Raw genomic sequence first — 27,073 nt, 5'->3', positions numbered from 1 at the left:
TTGTCTCAGACGCACGCTTCCATTTGACGGACACACGTGCTGTCAAAAGAGAAAAGGGAATGGAGGGAGATGGGGAGGGGCCACCGCTGGCCATTATTCCAGTTGGTGGTGGCAGTGAAAAGGCGAGACGCCCTGGCCATCTGTGGTTCGTGTCTGTTCTCTGTAGTGACTGGGGTGGGGGTAGAAGTGCAAACACATTGCACACACTTCTCAGTTTCTAAAAGAATTCCTCTCCTTTGTCTCGCCACACTTTCTGAGGGGCATGGTGCCTATTAGGGTGGCTTCCCCTGGCTTTGGATGGGCCTTTGTTTGGTTCTGAAGCAGAGTTTGGACACACAAAGAGACCGTGTACATCAGTCACCACTGCTGGTAAAGTGAGCCTCACTGGAATGCTGCAGTGCTCTTTCTTCTCTTCAGTACAGTATTCACTGCCTCCACATCAATAACTTCTACTGCAGAATGAATGATTTCCTGAAAAAGACCTAAAAGTTCCAGTTTCTCTATGGCTCCATTCAGGCCATTTTACCCAGTTTCCTATACGCAGCTCCCTAAATATTGATATTTTTACAACCCTGGTCCTGTTATATATTTGGTAGAATTAAGGCTTCCACATTTAGTCTTGCATGCATTAATAATGTTCATTTCCCAGAGGCTTCATAGAGCCCCATAAAATAATTTATTTTTTCCCAAATTCGTTTTTTTCACTTTAATTTTTTAAATTTAAAGTTTTTTAAGAAATATTTATCATTTTTTTTTAAAGAAAATATTAGTTTTTAACTCCTGTGAGGAAAAAATAAATGCCAATAAATAAAAAAATAAACAAAAATGTGTTTCAAAAATAAAGGTAGATATAAGTTGTAGTGACATGGATTATTCTGACTGCTCCTTTTTAATTATTTATTTGTCATATAAAGATGTATGAGAACAGTGTGTCCTCTCACGGATCAATTGTTTACTGAATCTGAGCAGGTTTAATGACTAAGTTTTGATTAACTTTAAATGAACCTAATTTAAATTATCCTATCTTCTGTAGCTCTGATGAGATGCTGTTCGAATGCAACATTATAATAATGTTGCTAAAACGGACTTTTAATTTTTAAAACCGGAAGTTCCCACTGAAACTGTTGTACTTGAGGTAGCTTGCTGACTGTGAATGTGTACCTACGAGACACGGACAAAAGGCTGGAATAAAAAGAACTAAAAGACAACACGCACTGAGTTATTCTTAGTGAGCCAGGCACAACAGTTTGAACACTGAGCAGGGGAAGATGATTAAAGCTGATCACGTTCTCACGGCTGCGCTACACGAAAAACGGGCAGAGCTTTACAGGCACAGCAAAGTTAAACGGGAACTGATGGCTCTGTATTTAGGAGTCAGCTATTTCGTTAACGTGGAATTTATAGGGCCCTAGCTTCACCAAGGACTGAGAATTGACAAATAAAACATCTTATTATGATCTTATTTCTATCAACACAACATTTGGATTAGGGCGGTAAGGGCTTCTTATTTAAATTAAATCAGAAGGGGTGTCCAAACTTTTGACTGGTCGTCTAATGTATACTAACATTCACATGTAGTTGAACTTATAAAGACACATGTATGTATTCGGACACCAAACATTTATTTTATGAGCTTTTCTTCATGTTGCCAACAAAACTGTATTTTAGTGCTTATTCAAAGAAAATAGGGCAAAGTGTACAGATATGTTATGAAAACAACACGTTTGCAGGTAACACTGGACTTTGTACTGTTTTATCTCCATTTGAAACGTTTGGACTGGAGTTCTAATCTTCTTCTTTCTTGGTTATTGGTGTGTTGCAACCAACTTGAATATGTTCATATCGCCACCGACTGTACATGTTTTATTCATTACTTTCAACGTCCCATTAAATTACACATACTCTGTGTGCTTATATATGCTTAATCTTTGGAGTTGTAATCTTTCATACCACTATAGTATATATAACTGCTCTGTGGATAGAGTTGTTTGTTCTGTGAACAAATGAAGCACCCATTGGAAGTCTGTTCATAGAGTTATGGTTATCTGCACTGATTGAAAAGATCCTACTTTAAATACAAAACTTATAAAGTCATTGTGAATAGTAGTAACTCATGCCATTGCATTCAGAGAAAGCTGGTAGTTTGAATGAAGGAATTCAACCACCAACTTTCAGCCTGATGATTGCCATTGAAGAATCCATGGAAACTAATGGTGTAACATTTCATAGAAATGTAGTTTGCAAATTATGGACTAAACATGTGACCAAACATGGTCCAGTCTTGCAATCAGGTGTGTCAGTGTCTGTTTCTATTCTTAAAATAGTAGACTTAACATGAAGTGTTCAAAATAGCACAATACCAACATATACTTGTAGTGGCAATAGATGTCAACTGCCCAATCCTTTCGGGGGCCTGATAGTTTTGGATCCATTCAATGCATGGGCGTAGACTACTACATCACTTCCTTCACTCACAATCTCTACGACAGAACTCCTGGGACTTGATATTTGAATGTAAACCGACCAAAAGACGTTTTTTAAGTATTTTAATAGTACACATGTAAATATGTGACTGTTTTGTGGTGTTTTTACTTGTTAATAAAAATAAAAAAATGGATAAAAACACAATACACAACAAAAATTGGAATTCAATCAAAACATATATTCCTAATTCTTTTTAATTAGCAGGGTTTCAACTTTTTAATAGTGCACGAACTGCTGTAAATTAGGCTAACCGGTTGTAGACGCTTTTCGCACATGCGTTGGAAGGATCTGAAACTATCAGAAAGGATTGGGCACTGACAGTAGACAAGAATTCTGAAAATACTTGAATCTTCGTGGTTGTTTATTCCTTCTCCCATCCTTCCTTCCTTCCTTCCTTTTCTTTCATTTCCTGCATGCTTACTGTGACAACTTTAAAATGTACTGGTGTGCTACTTTGTTGAATTTGTTTTACCACACAGTTACAAACACACCGTAGAGTGAGCATTATCAAACGTACACCTCCATCTTTGACTAAAGTGTATTGACCCTTCAGGAGCCGATGTGAGTAGCAGCATACAGGGGCCCAAACACAATGCCTGGCTTTCTAAACCTATTTCCTCCTCCTGTTTGTCTGCACTGCCCTGCTCAGGCTTTTAGTGCAGGTCGATAGGACATGACCACCACGTGAAGGTCATTCCGACTTACCTCCCCACACAAGACTTACAGTACCTCCACACACACACACAGATCAGGCCACACCTCTTTTTTAATTCCGCCCACGTTTTTGCTCTTTACTGTAAATGAAAATATTTTGTCCAAATTCATGTGGCACCAGATGTTGAACTTGGAAGGATTTGGTTTGTTGAAAAAAAAAAAGAAGAATGCATGGCTTCTTCCTTGTGGCTCATAAAAAGCTGCAAGTTGCGATATGTCAAGGACACAAATGGATGATGTTGGAGTAGCAATTAGACTGACAGTCACATAGATATGGCAGATAATAAATGCATGTAGGGGTGAAAAGCTTTTTACCATTTAAAATAATGCATTAGCATCTTAGGTCTAACCTGCCTGATACAGTATAGTGAAACTGGTTATGTTTGCGATGTTCCTGCTTTGGGTTGTACATTGCAGAGAAATCAAAGAACTGTTTGACTGAGGTGAAAGTAATGAAATTGAGTTTCTTATATGGGTAATTTTTTTTAGTATATTTCTAAATCAGTAATTTTACTTGCATTTAAGTACATTTTAAAAGATGTAAAGCATTGCATTACATTTCTACACCTACCCGTTACTGAGTATATTGTTATATTTTGTGATTATTTTTTTATTTCGGTTGCATGGTTTTTATATTTTGTTCTTAGTCGTACCATTTTTGATCAAAGCCCAGTCACTTTCTGTGCTTCAGGTTGTGGTTTCTACTTATTATATTATCTACATCTCACATCTGACATGGCACTGTTTTAGAGTTCATAAATTTAGCTTTACTTAGAGTCTGACGGGTTTTTTTATTTTTTATTTTTAATTGAATTCATTGGTGTTATTTTATTTAAAAAAAATTGTACATTTTGATGAACCTTTTATTTTATACAGATGCATTTGTGGAACATAAATAAATAACTTCTGAAGTTTTTACATGAGATGTTTACTGTACGCAAGGGAACCGTGGCAAGATTTATTAGCAAAAATAAACATGGGGGGTGAAAATAACTAGAAACTTTTACGTTGAGTACTATTTCATTGAGCTACTTTTCACTTGTACTTGAGTATTTTATGCATGACTTACTTGCACTTTTACTTGAGTACAATTTCAATCAAGTAACGTATTTCTACTTGAGTAGGAGATGTCAGTACTCTTTACACCTCTGCAGTGGTCTACAACCTCTACAAGGAGACATTTAACCTCATCTCACCTGGATTAAAGTCCTCCAGAATTAATCAATCAGACTTTCAACAAACAGAATATGACTCAACAAGAATAACAACTCAATAAGGAAAACAGAGCATCATCTTAGCACAGCTGTGGTCTGGACCATTGTCTGAACCAACGGGGCTCAGCGTCAGCCCCGAAATGTGTACGTTTTTATTAGTTACAAGTGTACAATACTCAAGTGATTTAAACATTACAAAGAATTGGTTCTTACAAGGTGTGATTGTTAATTTATTTACATTATAGCCTTTATATAGAATTCTGTTGTTAATTTGAAATGTACTAGGAATTACTCAGTGTGCGTCTGACTGTCTCCTGGATTTGTTTTTATTGATGACTGTGTTTTACTGAGAAAAAGTCAAAAACAGAACAAAGCAGAACTTAGGAAACACGATTTGTGTTCATATAAATGTGTACCAATCTCTAAATTAGTCATTAGCTTTCGATCAGTTCAAACAATAACAGGATTAATTGAACAACTGGAAAAATCACATGATTACAAAAAGATATTTTAAAGGGATCCTCCAGTTTTTACAAATGTGGCCTAAAACCTTTGAAATGTCCTTATTGAAAGATCTATGCCTAACAAAATGCATTATTTTGCACCATATTCATTTTATTAACTACTTCACCGTTTTAGAGTCTGTGCGCCGCCATGTTGAAATGACGCCATCGACGACGCGATTCGCCCCTTTTAGTCCACTGACTTATGTAGCAGTGAAGCATTGAGCAGCTTTTTCACTCAAAATGATGACTTATACTGCTTTGGGTTGCTCTAAAAATCAGTAAAAGTAAAAAAAGTCGATGTAAACCTCTTTAGTTTACCAAAATTTGATAAACAAAACCCATGACCCGAAAAAATCTGCGACTGCAGGAGGGCGACGGTTCCAACTCTGCTGTTTTTCACAATATTTATACGTAATACCTGCAGATTTTATTTTATTTTATTCACATACATCAATACACAGAGACAAAATCATTGCTCAGAGTCCATAATAGTCTGTTTATCCTTTTAGAGCTGCATTAAAAGCTTTAAAGGTCTACATTGACTTCAAAGATCTGGCCTTGTATGTTTTGGTTTTACAAGGCCAAACATTTATTATGTATGATCTCATTAATTTACAGTCAGTGTTATATATTTGACCATAAAGTAAAGTGAATTTGATTGAAACCCAAATAGTTTCCTTGTTGAGAGGATGTTGGTGTATACAAGTTAAAGAAGAAACCTGGAAATATAAGGGAAGCTGCTTTGTAACCATGGCTGTGATCCACTGACTGTCCACTAGGAGCGCTGTTACACAGGCAATAGAGATCCTGAGCCATTTCAACTGATGCTAGAAGCCAGTTCTAAAAATGAGCCAAATAATGCTGTATTGGTTTTCTAAAGAATATTTACAGCATTTGTGTTTATATTATTATTTCATATACAGTAGTAGATAATATTTGAACCTTTAAAACCTTTGTTGTTGACCCATTTTATCACCTGAAAAAGTACTTCTAACCTCAAACCTCATCATTTTATTTGTTAATGTATTTTGATATATACTGTATGTTTATGAGACAATTTATTCAATAAAATAAATCTAGAAATCTATCATGCTTTTTTTAGAGAGAGAGAGAGAGAGAGAGAGAGGAAAATTAACAAGTGAAAGCATTAAAATAATGGGGTTTTATAAAGTTTTATTTTAAGATAAAAATGATAATTGAAGATTACCAGCAACTCAAAAACACGCAAAATATACTGAATAATAATTAAAAAAAATAACAGATAAACAGCGAAATACACACAATGACACCAAAAACATACACACTAAGAGATAATAATTTAAATAATATCAACGCACAAAAAACACAACAAATAACACAAAAAATAAGAGAAAAATATTCTGAATAATAAGAACACAAAACACATAAAATGATGATAGAAATTATTTTAATCAGAAAATGAACTAAAAACACAAAGGTCAGTCTTGGTTCCACACCATGAAGGAGATGAGAGCAAATGATAAAAACTATAGAAATAAATCTGTTCAGGAGACACTACATGTTTCATTCCACTTATTTACAAAATTAGATTATTTAAAATGTGTGTTATCACTCATTCATTCCATCATTATGTGCTAAAGGTATTTTTTCACAGAATTCTGAGCCAAATGTTTTACTCAGACAAAGGGGGTACTTGTGTTCCTAAAGTAAGAGAAAGGGGTACTGAGTCTAAAAAGTTTGAGAACCACTGAGCTATTTTAAGAACATGAGAAAAACAAAAACATGAAGCCTTCTTTAGTATGCAACAAAGTAATAATCTCTAGGGTTGTCCCGATACAACTTTTTCACTTCCGATACGATACCGATATTTATTGATTATTATGTAGCGTGGAATGTTCGAAAAGGCTTGATCAAGTGATGTTACTCAAACAGAGAACAATAGTCAGTAACAATAAGTTACTTTATTGGAGTGTGAACCAGTCACCTATGGATAGAAGTGCTGGAGCGGAAAATGTTATCGGAGCTCTTATATCAGTGATTTTAGATGCAGTCCAATGAAATCCGATATTCGTTTTCTTGCTGATATCGGACCGATATCCGATATCAATATCGGATCGTGACACCTCCAATAATCTCCGTATCATTTTTCCTCCTTCCAATCAAACCACAGGTTATGTCAGGGACACACTTGTCTGACGTCATACTATTTAAAGAATAAGGTGTGTGTTTCCAGTTTGTAGGAAGCAATCCACTAAATACACCTAGATTAGTAGATATAATAAATTATATTAAATAATAAAAACTGTGACAGCGTTACTATTTATGTTGACTCCTTTTCCCTTAGGCCTTTGTTTGGCTGTGACCTATTAGAAAGCGCTCGTTCAATCACCAACAATGTTGTCACTGTCCCTCGGGTTTAACCCTTATCTGATTCCAGCACAATGAAAGAAATAAGCACGTTTGTGGATTCATTTCCCCTCTTCCCACTTCCTCTTTCCTTTGTTTAATGGGGGAGTTCCTCTCCCCTCTCCCAAATATCTTTCACCTCCAACCTCTGCCATCCCCTCTTCATTTCCCTCTTGTCTCCACTCGATCTCCCGGCACACATACAAAAAGACATGCTGTATCGTTGGTTGCCATGGGATCCGGTTGCCATGCAACATTATGGTTTTTCCTGAGTTACTCTTATGTCTGTGTGTGTGCGCTGGAGTGTGAAGGAGTTTGGGTGGGAATACGATGGAGAGGTGGTGCTGCCTCACGCATACAATATATATGTTAGGGATCTATGATCTTATACAGCAGTGTGTGTGAGCTGTTAACTGTGTGTGTGTGTGTGTGTGTGTCAGGCCCACTCACACAGAATCTTTCCTCTGTCTGTCAATGAGTCTTTGTCTGTAACTACAGGCCCTGCGTTGGTCTGCAGAGAAAGATAAGTCGGGCTATTAGAGACGTCTGATGATGGAGGGTCACTGACAGAAGGGTGGATGAGAGGAAGGAAAAAGACAGGAGCAGAACATTGACACAGGATGGACATCGATTGGAATTGTGGATTTTGGCTGTCACGCCTTTCTGTCACACGGCTTTTTAGTTTGGCAGTTTTACAGATTCTCAGCAGGTCTAATCGATTCCTTGACCAGCAGATCAGCTAATGAAGAATCTGGATTCCTTATCGGCAGATGATTGGGTAGCTTTGCTAATGAGATAACAGTATGATAAGATGGATCAAACAAAAACACTATAATGAAGCATGGAGGGTAAACTCATTACGGATCAGCCGTCTGTGCCACACAGAGTAGAGCTTATTGAGTGTTCCAGCTGACGTAGTGCTCCTGTACCTTGTTCATTTCATCAGAGATAGTTGCATTGTATTAGCATTAGCATTCACCAGCTTTAGATGAAACACATCTTCAGGTTCTACCTTATCTCTGCCTAAAGAAGGACAAATGCAAAAGTCACTGATTACAAGTACTCACGTTAATGTAATTGAGTTGCTTTTATGGGTGCTTGTACTTTTTGAATATATTTCTAAATCGTTTTACTTGTAGTTAAAGGGCCACTGTGGACCCATATGAGTTATTTTAAATGATTCCTCAGGTCATTATACAGTACTTGACTGTATTAATGCTCTGAGTGGGGCTTCCCTCTAGAAATACCGCCTATGTAAGTTCTCCAGGTCATGTGACCTGGAGAATGTCTGGAGAACGTATCACTTTATGGCAGTCACATGACCACAGGCTCAGATGTACCCATGGAGCTAAGCTAAGGCTTTTGCTACTATTTTTCCGCCTGATCGACTCCTGGTCATGGCCAAGGCAAGCAAAACGTTTACAACTGCTTATGAGGAGACCCGACGTGTTTAAGTGGCGGTCATGATAAAGAACGTCCGAGTTCTCTTTAAGCTCAGGAAAAAAGGATCAGTGGATCCTTTATAACCTCATTTAGCCTAGGAAACACTGATGCATCCTTTATTAAAGGAGACGAGATAATGATGACCCACAATTCCTTGCGGTGACAACATTTAAAGGGACATGCACACTCGAGCGCTCATGGAAACTCAAGAAATGGAGTCTGAGATCATGCAATGCAATAACATGCTTTGACAAACTTTAAATAAATAATCTAAAACCAATGTCTTATTATGTGTAACCCATATTATCAGATTATAACTGACGTAAAACAGACACTGTGGTTCAGAAAAAAGGGATCAGTTTAGTCACATTATGTTTTATTCAACATCATTCCTATTTGTGAGCAACCATTCTCAATGTGATGTTCTTTTAGTTTCACTTTTGTTTCTCGTATTTTGGTACCTTTTCCTTTGATTTACTTTCAAACTTTGTGATTTTTTAGATTATATCAGGGGAAAGTCAATTTTTGGAAATTTGTAGTTTTTTCACCACGGCTGACGTCACTAAGCTTGACGGCTGTCATATTGTTAAGTCACCTAGTGGAAGTGCGTCTGATTGTCAAAACAAACGTGATCGCCTTTTCCTAATTCCTTTCCCAACACCTTTTCTTAAACCTGTGATGTCTTCCACAGTGTTATGGAAAAGTGGATAGGAAAGGAGACAGGAGGGACTATTCGGACGCAGCCTCAGCTCAATAGTGAGGGAGGCTTAATTGGGAACGGGCCACACCTGAGTGCAAAACATGAGGCAATTTTTTTTATTTTTTTATTTAAACATGAGGCAATTAGTCACTCTCAACACTGACATCACTGGGAGGTGGAGTCACAAGCAGGAAGACCTGGGAAGCACAAAGACAAGAGTTAACACATGAAACTAATACTAACAGAACTAAAAGAGCTAAACGTAAATGAAACTAAACAGACACCAAACAGTGTTAACAAGGTCCAACAAATTTAATATATTTTCATTAGCCAACCATTTATCATATGCCTAAAGGGAAATCAATGTGATACAGCAAAAAGTACAAAGAATACATTCTTTGATCATGCATTTATTACAAGTGAAGATGAATGTAATGTATTTAGTTAGGGCTGGGCAATATGGACCAAAACTCATATCTCAATGATTTTTCTCAAAATGATGATATACAATATAAATCTTAACACTTTTAACTCAGTATAGTCTTAATAGAATGACAACTCTGGGTTCAATTTGCTGATGAAAAATGCCACACAGGCACATTTATTAACAAACTGCTGCATTTTACTTTTGGCTTTTTTCCTTTAAGGGACAGCACGTGTGAGTGAGTTCTGTAGTGTGGCTTGCTTAGGGGTTGGTCTTGGTTAGAACTCACTCAGAAATCCAATCTAACTGTGTTTTTCATGCTGTTCTGAGAAGTAGCAAAAGCAGCGACTTCTAAAACAAGTATTTTGATACAAAACAAGCTTTAAAATAAAAATATATGAATATAGGCGATATTGTAATTTTCTATATCACCAAAAATAGAAAACTCGATATATCTTGAATCGCGATTTATTGCCATCACCTACATTTAGATATTCATTCAGTTGTGTTTTCTTAGCATTTTAGTTCAGTTGTCATGAAAAGTGATAAGTGACTATGATTTCATTTACACCTTGTAGCAAGAACTCAACTAAATGATGGTATCAGTGCTGTACATAAGGACGTGTGATTGTTTTTGCATTAGCTTTGTGAGCCATCGATTACGTTATGTGTAAAATAATGTGTTTTGCTAGCTTCCTGTGCTAGCTTCAACTGCTAAATTTAAATAAAATGTATTATTATTATTATAGATTTCTTACACACACAATATTTCCATAGGTCATATTTCTAAAATATTTTTCCTCTCACCTTCTTCACCAGATTTAACATCATCCTAGTGCAGAAAGACCTGTTGGCACACTGAGCCCAGGGTGAGTGCATTACACACACTATTCTTTATTGCCCTTTGCTAGCCTTAAAATACAGTGTGATTTAGAAAGCGGGAAGGTGAAGTTGAGCTGTTGAATTTCATTAAACTAGATGTGCTAACGAAGGTGCTACATTAGTTAGCGTCTTTGCTCCATTGTCCCATTGTAGCAGAAGTACGTAGCTGTTGTGCCTAAATGACTAATCTATAGTGCATTTTTGGCTGTTTGTGGCATTGTCCTTGCACCACATATTGAACAATTACACTGCGTAGTAGAGTAGCTTTATTGATCCTACAGTGGGAAAATGTACTGTCATTACAGCTCACATCAGATTAAGTGCAATTTAAAAAAAACAAAAAAAAAGACAACAGAAGGCAATACAGAAAACCCAAAATACACCTAGAAAATAGTGCAAAGAAGATAGAATAATCAATACAATAATAGAGGCTATTAAGGGGTGTGTATTGCCTGGCATCTGAGAACATTAGAACATTATGTATTAAATATATTGTATTGGCATATTTTACACTCAAAACATTGGCTTTAACATGCCATGTGCCAACAACTTAAAATAAAAAAAATAACATACAATCTACGTGTGGCTTTTAAACCAACTTTGACTTTAGTGCAACTTAACTGAGGTATATGCCTAGAACAACAAATAAATACAGAAAGTTAGTACTTTCTTGATAGTTTTTTTGAGAAAACAAGCTGGTCAACATGCCCAGGTTTCAGTGCACTTCTTTGTGCAGTTACAATGTCTCCTACAGTGGAAAAGACTTTCCTGGTAAAATAAAGGTTAATATATATATACACAGTAGGGATGTAGCGATTCACTCAACTCCCGATACGATCCGATTCACGATACTGTGTTCACGATACGATTCTCTCACGATTTATTTTACAAAATGGGACTGTAGACAAATGTTTTTTTTTTGGGAAAAAAAAACTAGAAAGTACGGTACTGTTTTCCTTTTATTTTTCATTGTCAAAAGAATTCCTTGATAAACAATTCAAAACAATGCAATTTAACTAAAAATAAATCTTGAATTAAATAAATAAAGGAATAATACAAATGAAAATGAAACCTATTAATTTAAATTCTGGTTCTATAATAAACAATGCAAAACTGCATAATAGTTATTTTTCCTTTTAAAAGTGCAACTGAAAATGTATTTTGTGCCTTAACAATTGGACTTTAAAAAAAAAAAAAAACCGTGATTGCAATGATTTACGTTATATTTGTTTCGACCAGCAGAGGGCCCTGGTAATACAGTGGTCGGTTGGCATGCAGATATCTTGCAGTGAAGAAGAGATGCTATGCTAGCAGACAGAGCTAATAGAAAAACGTGACTTTTACAGATATTCAAGTAATATTACAGATATTCTTTCGGTGCTAAAGGGGTAATGAATCATTTATTAACATATTTAAGAGTAGAAGGCGGCCAGAAAGAAACTATTAGCAGACTACGCCCGCCGCCTACACTTGTGGATAAAAACTCTGCTGGTTAAAAAAAGTACTGCGATTCAATTTTCAGAAAATCGATCTCAACCGTGATACCTATGAATCGATTTTTAACTGCCTTACGATTAATCGTTACATCCCTAATACACAGTATATATTTTTTTTAAGTAATCGATTTAAAAAAAGGGTATAGAGGCTATATATAAATAAAAAATATAAAGAGAAAAACATTTTATAAAACATTAACATTATATATCAGCTAAATTACTTTAAATAAGTAAGCTATGTTTGAAACATGCCAATTTGTATCTAGATATTGTGAAGATGTGTTAGATGTCTGAACTTATGTAAACTTACAGTTTGTAAAGAGTAGGGGTGCCCAGATCTGATATTGATTTTGGATATCGGTTCGATATCAGCCAGAAAACGAATATCGGATTTTATCTGACTGCATCTAAAATCTCAGATATAAGCGCTCCGGTAAGTTTTTGTTGTTTTTGACCCCGACCTCAGTTGTTCCCACCATATACTGACAGTAAAAAATAACTGAAGTGAACTTGAATTGTTGACTATTGTTCTCTGTTTGAGTATCATCACTTTCTAACATTCCACACTACAAAATAAGTCATAAAAGTATGTATGACTCGTGCTGATATTGTATCAGATCGATATCGGTATTGACTGATAAGCAAGGATGCAATATTGGTATCGTATTGGAAGTGAAAAATTTGTATCGCGACATCTCTCGTAAAAAGTGTGTATAATAGGGTGAACTCTTTATGGAATAGCAGGGGGGTATTACCTGATAGGCCAACATGGACAGACCAGGAACTGTCACTCAATTAAATGTAAGATGTGTTATTTGGAAAAATTGTATTGTAAAGATCTGCTACAGGTATAATGCCTGAAAGGTGCAGTCCGCAACTCTCAGATCCCTCTCTCCCCCTCCCTCCCCGCTGCTCTATTGCCCTGCCTCCAAACTTTCCAAAGTCCCTCCCTCAGAAGAGCTAACAAGCTAACGTTAGCCAGACAGCAACATCACAGTAATATAACATGCTCGCTAATTCCATGTTCTACTCCTCCAGACCATACTCTGTAAAAAAGACGGCGCTACAGACCTTGAAAGGGGCGGGGCCTCTGAGCAAAAGCTGTCAGACAGCCCATCAAACACAATCCTGGCTCTGATTGGTTCTTTTTGCTCGGTCGCGGTGCATTCTGGTAATCTGCCAAAAGCAGCAGGAGCAGCAGGGGGGACTCAATTAACCTGTTTTTTTCACACAAACTACTAGTTTGATGTAAAGCTGTCCTTACATAGTGACTTCTTTAGCAAATATGACAAAAAGTCACTTTTATAAGAGTTGCAGACTGCACCTTTAAACTTTTGTAAGCACACTAATGAAATACCCCTCCGTACCAGTTGGTGGCAGTAGGTTTCACAATAAGGCTGTTTGATGTAAATTGTTTGATCCATAAAGTATTGCTATATCTTGACGCATAGGATTCACCCATACTGTTTACCCAATACCCACAGTAATAATATTTTCTGTTTGCAGATGTACATTACTCTCATTAGATACCAATCGCTTGAGATTCATGTGTGTAGGCTTAAAACATGTGGTATGTTGAAGGGAATTGTGGTTACAAAAGTGGTTGGATTTCATTTTCCTTTGGAAATATTCCCTAGAAGCTTGGGAAGCGGAAATAGAGAGAAATGTATTTATTGCCTAGAATAATATGTTTACTTTTGCTTGTCTATACTCCTGGGAACTCATTTCTCCGATAAAAACAGTAGATGAAGACCCACCTCCAGTCAATATTAAAAGGTCAATATTAAAAATGTTTTTGTACTGCTAAAAGTTATTTAAGTGTGTTGCGAAACGTTTATTTTCATTTTGTTTTGAGATTACAGCTCAAAACACACCATCACCACACATAAGGTATTTATAATAAAAATATACTAAATGAGTAAAATAAAACAAAAACTAAACAATATTTATACGAAAAGTATGCAAAATGACAATAGAAATGCACAAAAATATACAAAAAGGCTCCAAAAACACACAAATGACTCCAAAAAACATTTATTACAGAAAAATACACCAAACAACAACAAAAATATGAAAATTAGTCAAAATACACAAAACTAAGTATTTATACAAAAAATACACAAAATGACAACAGAAATGCACAAAACTGCACCCAAGAATATACGAAAATACACAAAATGACTGCCATCACAATGGCAACAAAAAATGATAATTATTCAAAAAATACACATAATGACTCCAAAAAACAACAGAAAAATACAGCAAACAAAAAAAATATAATAATGAGTAAAAAAAGCAAACACATTTATCATGCACATGTCACACACACTATTTTACTTTGCACCCGCAAATATACCCCTTTATAACACTATGAGTATATACACCTCTTTGTACATTCAACCTTCAAAAACATACTCATTTGGCCATAATTGTCAACTCTACTTAAGCTCCCACATAAATACATACTTTTGACGGGCACTTTACTAGTTATAAATTAAATAAATTGTCACCCATGAAAATATTTTTGGCAAATGAAAATGATAGATATGAGCAGCTAAATTCAACACAGATTGTCATGATGCAGCCATAAGAATCCAGGATGAATCGATATACCATTATGGTGGTGGGTGGCTTTACTTCTTGTGACCAATGCATGATACACATTGGGGGATTGCTTATTTGCCGCTTCAAGATCAAGTAATTATTTTCTTACCTTCACGGTAAAGCAATTTCTGCACATGTATGCAGCTGGTTGTATTACTACTGTAGCTCTGATGGAGTCGTTAAAGCGCACACACACACACACGCACACACACACACTCACACGCACACACCCTCCCATAGGAGTTATGACAGCGTACAGCTCTAGGAAGATGTTATCTGCCGCGCTTTCCTGTGATTAGTCTGAAACACCCTCCGCTTTGTCTTGCGTGCTCTCTCTTTATTTTTAGTTGTTTTGTTCTCACCCTCCTCCTCTCTGTATGTGTTTCTCACTCTGAGTGTGTCAAAGAAAAAAAAATGAAGGAGTGGGAGGGCAAACAAAAGAGTGATACATTAAAGATACATGGTCAACATAATACCAAAGCAAGTCAAAGAAGAACACTATAGCCCCCCATTCTCTACTGGTCAGGGTCACATGTAGACAGTCCTTTGCATGGTTATCGTCAGCATTGTAAAGCTGGTGTTGGGAGTTTGAGCCATGCATTACTCTTTAAATAAAACAGTTCAAGGTAAACGTTAACTTTTCATTGAACAATAACAAAAGTATAATCTTGATCCAGTGCATCTGAGCTCCACAACGAAAGAGGCAGAAGGTGATTTAAATGTATTGTAAATTGTCTCCATTTGCAAGAATATTCTGATTAGTTAGGTTATCCATCCATTTTCTATACCCACTTATTCCTGCATTCAGGTTCGCAGCTATCTGCTGGTTCCTATCCCCAGTTTACGTTGGGTGTAAAAGTGGTCTACTCTATGGACAGGAACACAGTCTGTCACAGGGTCACATTTAGACCAACAACCATTCACACATTTACTCCAGATAATTCACTTACAGGCAGTTTTAACCTCCTAATTATATGTTTGTGGATTGTGGGAGGAAATAGAGAAAACAGGGAGAACATGCAAACTCTAGGTGCTGGGAAGGTTTCCTGTACAGGAATCATCTTCTTCAAAGTGAGGCAGAAGCACCGACATAGTGTAATTTTCACAGAGAAACTCAGTTTTGGTGATGTCTTATTATTGAACAATACTGACATCTTGACAAAACTAGAAAATTTACTTTACATATATTATATTAGGGCCGGGACAACGCGTCGCAAAATGTGAGCGCCGATGCGTCGTCTGACCGAAATAAAGATGGCGGCGTCGGAGAATAACTAACGCAAGTGGCTCCTCCGAGTTTCAAAAGCGCATGGCAGTGAAGGCGTGCACTTGTTTGTCGAAGGTAGCGGTTCCCTGTAACCCTCGTCCTTTATCCCGACGGCAGCGCGTCGATGCAACAAGGAGGAAACAGCCGTGACAGCAGCAGCAGATGCACACACACACGCATAAAAAAACACATTCTCCTTCCAACCAGTGCATTACATCAAATGGCTCTCACCATTAAAATATGAACAAAAAAAGTGTTGCTCTTTTCCTGAGTCATGGTGAGAAGTTGCTCTACACCAGTGGTTACCAAACTTTAATATAGAGCACAATGATGGAATGAATGAGTGATAACACACATTTTAAAGAATCGGATTTTGTAAATAAGTGGAATAAAACAGTATTTAGTGGCTCCTGAATAGATTTATTGCTATAGTTTTTATCATTTTGTGTCCTCATTTTAATGAATGCTGTCTCTGACTCTGAATGCATTATTTTGTTCTTTTATATTCTTACTGAACTTTATTTTGGAATTTTGAACAATACATATATATTGCAATGTTAAGGAATTCACATGTTTATTTTTTTATTTTAGATATGTAAATCAACATGTATAAATTACTTTTAGTCAATTAATGGGTAGATAATCGATAATCAAATTAAGTCGAATCAAATTGAACTGGAAAAATGAATTGTTAGATTAATCTATGCATGGAAAAAATAATCGTTGATTAATCTTTTAAAAAATAATCGTTTATCCTGGCCCTATATATTCTTTGTTTATAATAATGTAATCTCAATATAACCAAGCCAGTATTACACGTTTGTGCTATCAAATCTTTTAATAATGAGGAGAAAATCCATTAGACAGATGTCAACCAAGGACGGGGCTTAATATTAATTTAAACTAACCTAAAATGATCCTAATAAACACCCCGAGTCATCATGCTGGGTTCAGTAAATGGCGCTTCCTTGGTGCAGCCCTCTGTCGAGGATCTGTTTAAAGAGCATGTTCTTTGTATTATTGCTTTTGTGACCTTTTGGCTCGCCACAAGCTTGTGTTGAACTAAAACTGCTACAATGTAATCATATTTGGCACTTTGTCCGGTCTTAAAGCCAAGGTCTGTTTGCGTTTCTGTTTGCCACAATAATTCTAGTCTTAGATTCATGATCCGTATCATATTCTGTGTGAGTAGAGTACACACAAAGGCAATAACATGACTGGATTAGATTTGATTGTTTAGGGTGTTGTACACACATTTCAATTGGCTGCACTGTGTTTGCACAGGATTAGTTGTAGTTTGTTTGAACAGAATAAATGCTATAAGACATTCTCCCAATGCAGCATTTGGGATAATTAGCATTGATAAAAGGCTTGTCATCATGTAAAGTGAGAACTGGCAATAAGCAGAAAGAATGGTCATGTTGAGTGTTGAAACAGTCACGTGAGCAACGCCAGGGCACAACAAGGACGTTTTGATCTCTCTCCTCTCTCTCTCCTCTCTCCTGTCTCGTCCATGGCTGAGCTCTAGCTCTGGGTGTTGGACGGTTAACAGCTTAGGGGATGAACTGGCATCATGGCAGGCTGGGAATGTGATGACACTGATGCACAGCGTTACACAAAAGGTACTACATCCCATGTCTGGCCCAATCGTCTGAGGGCTAATCTGGCTAAGAAACAAATATTCCAACTGCATTCTTTTTTGGACGTTTGATTAAGCATATTTCCATCCATGATTTGAGGTTGGAAGTTATATTGTATCATTCAAGCAAATTGTTCAGATAAAATGTACTTGGCTATCTTCCACTGTACCTACTAAAAAACACTACAATGTTAATTGACCTGTTATTCAATTCATATCTAAATATTAAAAAGGAAATGTATTATTAGACAGAGCTTAGTCCTATAGCTCTCATTATCTGACACTAAGGGTGTATCATCACAATATTTCACCGAGCAATTATCGTATTGTTCCAAAAAATGTCAAAATCAATTTTTGCAAACATTTTTATTTTTTATTTTAATGAAAAACCATTTAGTTGCGCTAACTTATGCATAGCACATAAACGCCCAGTCACTAGGTGTCACTGAACCACATCACACCTTGTTAAACTACCTCACTGCATTTTAGCTCAGAAGTTGATTGCACTTTATTTTCATAAAACACACTGGGCACTTTTACAGATGTATGTGGTTTCTTTAAGAACCCCCCATAACCCTGAAATAGAACAAAGCGGGTCTGAAAATGGATGGATGGATGGATGGATGGATGAAATTAAGAACTTTACAGAATCAGAATCTGTTGATAAACATAGCGCTTGTTTTTTGATATTGGTTCTTGAATTACAGTTATGTAAAAAATAATAAATTGTATTTCACACCATTTTGTACTTGTAAAGGTGAAATTTGTAATTATTGATATCGTGATGTATATCGTGTTGTTTAGTATCGAGATATATTGTATCGTGACACGCAAATCGTGAATCGTATCGTCAGATTCATGGCAATGCACATCCCTATTTGACACATACAGCCATGTTTCTGTACTAAGGCTGAACGATTAATTGCATTTGTGATATTATTGCAATATCATAAAACGCAATTTTTTTAATTGCGAAGGCTGCAGTTTTTATTTTATTTTTTTTATTTTTTTCCTTGTCTGCACATGCTGTCAAAGGTCAACACTACAAGAAGTGCAATCATTTTGAGACAGCAATGCATGTTTTGTTATTGCAATAAAATAAATTGATTTATTTTATTGCTTAATTGTGACCATCACCAGCCCTACCTAAGGAAGGGTAAGAAATCTTTTATTATAGGAGGATATAAAAAGGGAGAGCAGTGTTACACCTAGGTGGAGGGGGAGGGGGAGCAGGGAGGAAAGACTCAATGTAGGAAATAGAAAGGGTGGGGAAGAATAGATTATTTTACAGTGAGGGTGAGATGTGAAGTTGTAGAACATATTGTGCTTATTATGCAGTTTTTATTTTTTCCTTGTCCTGTCTTGTACTGTCCAGTTAAGGTCAGATAGTGTTTAAGAAGTGCAGTCCACATGTTTACATGTTTCATGAAACTTGAAGTTAGTTATCTAGATACGTTGAAGAGTTGAAGCCACAGATTTGTTTGCTTTATTGTTGTAATCTGTGCTTTAAAATGTATATTTTATATTTATTTAAAGTTTAAATAAATCTGAAATTGTTTGTTATGAAACAGATTGATTTATTGCTTGTGTTCATTCAAAAATATACATTAAATTGCAAAATTGTTCAGTCCTACTCTGCACCTCCTTTTTTTCGCCCTAAACACAGATTCAAAGTCCTCTCAATATGTAAAAGCACACTCTCTGTGACTTGACCTTTTACTCCTCCCTGATGTTAAAGCACTTCTCCTTCTGCCTGGAGCCACTGGTTGTTGGGTACAAATCCTATCTGGGGCACCTGTGAACATTCTGTGTGGAGTTTGCATGTTCTCCATTTCTTTAATGGTGTGAGAGGGGGCGTTATTCAAGTAGGGATGATCCATTCTTGTATCAGTGATCCAGATCCTGTGCACATGTGTAACGCGGTCTTCAGCATGCAGTGCTGGTCCAGCCCAAACATTCTTCCAGTCCCGCCTCTCGTGCTCATTTTTAACACACCTATTTCCTACTCCATACTACAGCAACACTTCCCTGAGCGCCGGCTCCACTGCTCTCTATCTATCCCAGTGCACTCTTGACCAGTTCGCCCACAGCAGATGGGAGAGCAGGAGGAAACTGTGTCACCACTCGTTCTATCACCCCTCCCATTGCCCTCTCTGTATCTCTATCTTCCCACTGCCTTCTGCTCTAAGTCCTAGGATTTGGGTGCATCAAACATCGATTTGTCTTTAATTTTAGCACAGCTGTGAACACATCTGTGCGTGTGTGTGTGGGTGTGTGTGCGCGTGTGTGTATTCAGTTATGCGTATACCAGATGTTTAGCCGTGCTCGGTGGTAGCAGTTTGATTGAGTTAAGATTCATCACAATGGGTGTGTCTGAGAATAGGTCAGGACTCCTTTTTAGAAGTTAATCTCTACAGAGGAGGTGTGGTTCTCTCTCTCTCTCTCTCTCTGTGTATGTGTGTGTGTCCCTCGCTCTGAGCAGACTATTATCACATGCTCTCTCTCGCTCCTCTCTTCTTGCTGCTCCCGTTTGTGCTGCTGCTGGTAGCTTGAGCCTCTCATCCTTTGCATCTTCTCTCTCCTGCTGTCGTCCCTGGGGGGAGATGACTTCTTGGGGCGAGATGGGGGAGGCCATTGAACTCAGGTGAGTCACCAACAAGAGTGTTGACGTCTACAGAGTCCCTTCTGGTGGACTATCTCTCCAGCCTGTGTGTGAGTGTGCTGCTGGTGTATCTGGGTGTAGTTTCTAAATAGGTCAGGTTTTGCTGCAGCTCTCGGCACATCGGGCCAATTTCCTCCGACTCACTCACCTTGTATCAAGTCCATCACGTTGACCCCGTTACAGCAATGCAAAGTTTGTTTAAAGGGGGCAGTGCTGTTGTGTTGGTAGTATTCTATTCTCAGTGGTCTCAGTCAGTGCCAAAGCTGTAATAGGTCTACCATAGTCCAGCCTGTATCCACACAGCTCATAGCAGCTAATAGCCTTAGCAGATGCATTAGCCCTCATGCCCATATGGAAGAGATTAAACCTTCTAAAATGTGACAAACCACAAGTTTTTTTGTTTGTTTTTTGGGGGCGAGTGCAGCATTCCAGTCTGCATGTGTAAAGAATAAAAACACAGACATGACAAAACTTCTGTGTTCACCTGTGACATCAAGCTTTTTCATGTGTTTACGTTTCCCTTTCATTTTCATTCAGTGCTCCCATGTGCGTAATAGGAAGAGAGTAGCTGGGTTTCCATTGCAGGTTTTCGCAAATTAAAAGCGATATTTCTAAATGTCGACAAAGTATAATTGCGCTTTGAACGTGTTTCCATTGAAAGCTGTTTTCGGCTGCAGCCTCGTGAATCCCATGAAATCTCATCTCGCAAGACTTGGCTGCAGAAATATGAACGCTCCAAACCTCTTTATAACACCCAATATCCATTTGTTGTTTGCTGTCTAATGTGGCTGTAATATTTTTTAAATATAATGCTAATAATTGTCCCGATCTCCTCTTCTGTCTACACGCACTGCGTCATGTTTTTTTGTAGAGAAGTGGTCATGTGATCAGGTCCCTCACGTAATGTGACGTGTATTTGAGGAAAAAGTGTTTCCATAGCGCTTTTGTGACACATTTTAATAATGGAACGTCTGAAAAACCTGCTCATGAAAGAAAGTGTACAAACTTTCTAGTGATATTTGAGTGTTTTTTTTTTTATATATTCGGGTGTTTCCATTACCAGTTTTTACTGCGCTATTCAGATTTTGCGCATTTCGAAGGGTAATGGAAATCCAGCTAGTGATGTATTTTAGCAAGGATATGTGGAGTGACCGAATAGAACAAACAATCAGAACAAGTTCAGAATACAGTGAAGGTGAATAAATTAGTTTCATTTGAGCATAGAGCATTAGAGAAAGGCGATGAGCAAAGGTAGATTTGTTATAGACATTTTTAAGGTGGTAATAGACTCGGTTTTGTATCTTGACAAAACATTCGAAAGATGTATCTTAAGGCTGCAGAAACATCTCAACAGTTCTCAAGCGTTGTTTTTGGTTTTCTTTCTTGTCTTTTCTTTTACATAGAACACACTGAGCCACATCACTTCATTTTAGAAATTCTGCTGTAAATTTAGCACAGTTCTAGTTCAAAAGCTCATTTTAAGACACCAGTTTCTCTGCAGCTTCCTTTGGTAACACAACGTTTCTCCCACTGGGAACTGTTCTTTGGGTGTTTCATCATTTCTCTGATTTGCAACTTTACTCATCAGGGATGAAAATGTGCCAGCAAAACGCTGCTGTCACATCAGACGTGCACTAGAGTTTGGTCTGATAGAGAGGGAATACAAAGTGGGAACACAGGAGGACATTATAATACGCATCGACTCCACCGCTCCACTTCACGCCTGGCTGCACTGTGTTTAGATTAGCTTCCGTCACACACACACACACACACACACACACACACACACACACACACACACACACACACACACACACACACACACACACACACACACACACACACACACGCACACACAAAAACAGTTACAGACGCATGCTGGCCTGCAAAAGAAAAAAACAACAACAACAATGACACAGATGCAAATGTGAAACACATGTATGAGTGTGTTCACAGTAAGTTGCGCACATGAAGTTGGCCCGGTCTCTTTGCCTGCAGTTTCAAGGGCAAAGGGGGATTTGGATATCGTCGTGTTAATCTGCTACACGTTAGTGTCTTGGAAATCCCTCAGACACTCACACACACACACACACAGAACCAGACACACACACACACGCACACAGACAGTAGCGTACACTTGCAGGTTTACGCTGTTTGAAACAAATATACTGTACTGTATTCATTCATGTTCAATCAATAATAAAACAAACACAAATGGAGAACATTCACATTTGCACGGACAACCTTCTTCTGGCTTAACTTGAGTGGGTGGGAATTAAATCAGTTGTAGGATGGTCAGTGACACAGCACGGCGATAAGCCTGGGAGAAGAGGATCATGCGTAGGTTCCTAGTGACAGTGAAAACACAATCCGTATCTGAGTCCTCCAGGCTTCACACTCCCTCTGTGAATGCTGATGTAGTTATAAGTTTCCAGATTAAAGCCTTAATGTGGAAGCAGCGAGATGTGATAGCAGGATGACTCCTCAGATTCCTCAGCATCCACCATCCCCTCCCTATGCTGCTGTTTAATCACAGCTGTAAACGATGCTCTATGCTCTGTCCACTGGAGAGGTATTATATTTTCTTTCTAGAGATTACCTTATCTGTACTTTATTAGATTTCAGATTTAATAGATGAGAAAAGATTGGAAATGTGAATTGGTTCTACTTTCTTTACCGTGTCCATTACAGTTGTGGGAGAACAATTTGTGCATGTCATAACGAAGTGGCTTCACAGATTTCTCTAGTTTTGCAGCATTAACAAGTCATGTTTATAGATGTATTAGGGATGCACCGAAATGAAACTTCTTGGCCGAAACAAAAATGAAAAAAACCAAGTATAAATTCATATTAATGCTTCAACGAATAAATCCATTGAAAATATGAAAATCTTTATTCAGCACTGCCATTCCAACAATGCACAATATAAAATTAAAAAATTTAATGTTTAACATGTCCCGACTCATACATTAAATAATATTGTACAGGCCTATATATATATGTATATATATGTGTATACATATATATCAGTAACGTGTCGTGACCACTAGGGTTGGGTAGGCACGTTGCAAATCGAGACCACCAATGTCAACACCAATGACAATTTCATATGTTTCTGCTGGCAAGTGTTAAACAAAATCAACATTGTAAAAAAAACATTAAAGAAACAATAACAATTATTTAATATAGCCTCCATATTCTCCCAACAAGATATATCTCATGACACTGCAGCGCATCCGTTGTTTGTGTTGGAAATGCAGAAACACAGAGAAAATGACAACAACAACAACTCAGAACAGCCTCAGTGAGGAGCATCCACAAAGCCAATCCTTCCTTTTGTACCATTCACTGTGAAATGTACCAACAATTTTCTGACCTTACCTTTGCTGAAGGTTTGGTAGCTCAGGTGTTGGTCTCCCATCTTTTATAAGCTATCGTTTTTCTTCAAAAGCGCTGTCATCGTGCCTGTAGTGTTATCCCGCCCACTAGCTAGAGCAGCTTTTATGTAAATGGTTTTCATCTTAGGGACTGACTGTGCACACGCAAACACATAAAAACACGCTATGGGAACAGAGGCAGAGCAGCAATATGCGTTTGGGAGGGGGTGTGGCCTCATCCTGGCTTACAGCGGAGTGAGACTGTGCAGCGTCTCTGCTGTACCAATAAATAGTGATGTTTAGTCATTTGGGCTATGACACTTTCAGATTTATAGGTACTGTAGGCTATCGGAAATTGAAAAAATATAATTATAATTATATTATAATTAAAACAAATAATCAAAATATCAATTCACCCTTGAGTAGGCACTGCCTACCTTGCCTACCCTGACTGCACGTCACTGGATATATATTTAGTGCAAAGATGCGCACGCTCTTTGACCTAAATGCACTTTGTGCTTTAATGAGAAAACTATTACATTTCACTCTCTTTAACTCTCGTATCTTCCAGTTGACCCCACACGACCAAAACAACAAAAAAAAAAACAATGATAAAATATTCCCATACTTTTTGCTTAATGTATTGATTTCAGGGCTGTGAATATTTTTGCATTTTATTCATTTTTTCCCTGCCACGTTAATTGGTTAACTGTAGCATAATAATACAAATTTTGATTGATCGAGCATAACTGCAGTCAAAAAACCCACACAAAAACAGAACAGCAGGGGCATGGATTATCATTTAATATTAGGTTAAAGTTAAAAAAAAAATCAAAATAGCAAGAATTGAGTTATTACACAGTATTTTTTCATTTCTCCTTTCCATCTACAGACTGTCACTATGCAGAAATCTGTGTGTGCAGCACTTGTAGGCTGTGAATAATAACTGGACATTTGGTACAATATCGTAATCATTAAAAGCAATTAAAATAGTAATTAAAAAAGAGAGAGAATTGCTCTTTCCTCCAGTAATATGAACTGACAGCTGATTGCACAAGAGCAACAGATTTCAACAAATTTGAATATTCAAGATTCTAATGTATTCAGCTGTTCTCTCGTGTTGACATTAGAGTTTTCTATTCTTTGTGCACTTTATTCTAATCAGTTCTCACTCATTGTTCTCACACATTTTCAGTGTTTTGCTTTTTTTTGTGGGGATAAAAACTAATTATGTATTATCAAGTATTCCTAGTTTACAAACTCCCACGTTGCCAATTTTGTTGTTGGTTACAGGAAAAAAAAAAATGTTGTAAGAAGGATGGATGGAGAGAAGATGGGCATTTCCTCTTGCCCTTAAACCACATGTGTTAAACTCAAGGCCCGAGGGCAAAAACCGGCCCTTTAAAACATCCAAATTGGCCCGCAGATGAAAGTAAAAATAGCATTTTTACTCTTAAAATGTGAAAGACACCTATTTTTTGCCAAATCCTCCTCAATCTTCAAATTATTTGACAAAATTTCCCCAAATTAAAGAAATATAATCACTGCCTGTCACCTTTTACTTGGATATCAGAACGTTTTTGTCTCTCATACCCCCTTTCTTTTATTCCTGAATCCAAGTACCCCCTTTGTCTGAATACAACATTTTGCTCAGAATTCTATGACAAAACGACTATAGAACATAATGAGTAAATAAGTGGAATGAAACAGTATTTAGTGCCTCCTGAATAGATTTATTTTTATGGTGTTGATCATTTCCAGTCATCTCCCGCCCGGTGGGGGATCAAAACCTAGGCTGCGTTCACACCCTACGCATTTCGGGTGTCAAAATCGCGCCTAACGCCCATAGTTGGACATTTGTGCTCATTGAATCAGACGCTTGTCACCGAGGGTCAAAGAAGCTTGGTGATTAGTAGGGATGTAACGATTAATCGTAAGGCAGTTAAAAATCGATCCATAGGTATAACGATTCACATCGATGCTGTGAAAATTGAATCGCAGTGCTTTTTTTAACCAGCAGAGGGCGCTACCCAGAAGTGTTGGCGGCGAGTGAAATCTGCTAATACTTTCTTTCTGGGAATCTTCTACTCTTAAACATATTCATAAATGATTCCTTACCCCTTTAGCACCGAAAGAATATCTGTAATATTACGTGAATATCTGTAAAAGTCACGTGTTTCTATTAGCTCTGTCTGCTAGCATAGCATCTCTTCTTCACTCTAAAATATCTGTATGCCAACCGACCACTGGGTTACCAGCGCCCTCTGCTGGTTCAAACAAATATCTGACCTAAATACAGTAAAATGACTGGGTTTTTTTTAAGTCCAATTGTTAAGGCACAAAATACATTTTCAGTTGCACTTTTAAAAAGAAAAATAACTATTATGCAGTTTTATATTGTTTACTATAGAACCAGAATATAAATAATAAGCTTCTTCTTCATTTGTATTATTTCTTTATTTATTTCATTTAAGATTTATTTTTGTTAAATTGCATTGTTTTGAATAGTTTATCAAGGGATTCTTTTGACAATGAAAAATAGTATAGTATTTTCCCAAAAAAAATAAAGGAATATTTTTCAGTCATTTATATACAGTCCCATTTTGTAAAATAAATCGTGAGAGAATCGTATCGTGAACCCAGTATTGTGAATCGAATCCTATCGTATCGGGAGTTGAGCGAATCGTAACATCCCTAGTGATAAGCGTCCAAACAACTTGGGAAGAGAGCACCTTGAGCGCATTTTGGGGAGGGGCTTCTCTGTTGCCGGTGAAAAGTTTAATTACTCAAAACCACACTAATCCTCCTCCAAGCAAAGTCTTTTCTATTGCTGTCTCGATAGTAATAGTCCGCTGGGTTATACAGCTCTGAGCGAGCACAGCATAGTTCTGCTGGATTTCTGTTGTCATCCGGGTCCTACAGTCCTGTCACGAAATCGCTACGTTATTACGTCACTGTTGGAGAAAGCTCCTGATTGGTTTAGAAGCGCCGCGATTCCAGCCAAAAGTTCAACAATCCCAACTCTAGCGTCGACCGCGTTGGAGGCACGGGATGCACATCAAATGCTTGAAATCTCCAAACGCTCCCAAAGCTTCAAACGCACAGGAGGCGCGGGAGGCGCTGCGTGATCCCTCGACGCTCCTAGAAGCGCGTCCACCATATATTGTATATATATGGTGTGAACGTGCTATTACTCTTGTATTTACACAATTTGAGATAATCTCCAACATCATTATTAGGATGATCATTTTTAACTAAAGATAAACACTATAAAAC

At 37.4% G+C, this 27,073-nt stretch overlaps 1 protein-coding gene across 3 annotated transcripts in view; it reads left to right on the top strand.

Moving 5' to 3' along the window:
• The window catches only part of numbl (NUMB like endocytic adaptor protein), a 105,726-nt gene that overhangs the window by 31,175 nt on the left and 47,478 nt on the right, over positions 1-27,073 (top strand). The window contains exon 2 of one of the 3 annotated variants that reach the window (XM_028464187.1): positions 10,690-10,739. Coding sequence is in view for 1 of the 3 variants with exons in the window: in XM_028464186.1 (XP_028319987.1) it covers positions 20,362-20,402 (41 nt within the window). In the remaining 2 variants the exon portion in view is untranslated. Of the gene's footprint in view, positions 1-10,689; positions 10,740-17,628; positions 17,742-20,257; positions 20,403-27,073 lie in introns of those variants that run through there. The other 2 variants (XM_028464188.1, XM_028464186.1) reach the window with 2 other exon arrangements.

The sequence above is a fragment of the Gouania willdenowi genome, chromosome 13 (genome assembly GCF_900634775.1).
Source record: "Gouania willdenowi chromosome 13, fGouWil2.1, whole genome shotgun sequence".
In the NCBI taxonomy this organism is placed as follows: Eukaryota; Metazoa; Chordata; class Actinopteri; order Blenniiformes; family Gobiesocidae; genus Gouania; species Gouania willdenowi.
Note: the sequence above shows the minus strand (reverse complement) of the source record. Positions and strands in the feature narration are given on the sequence as shown.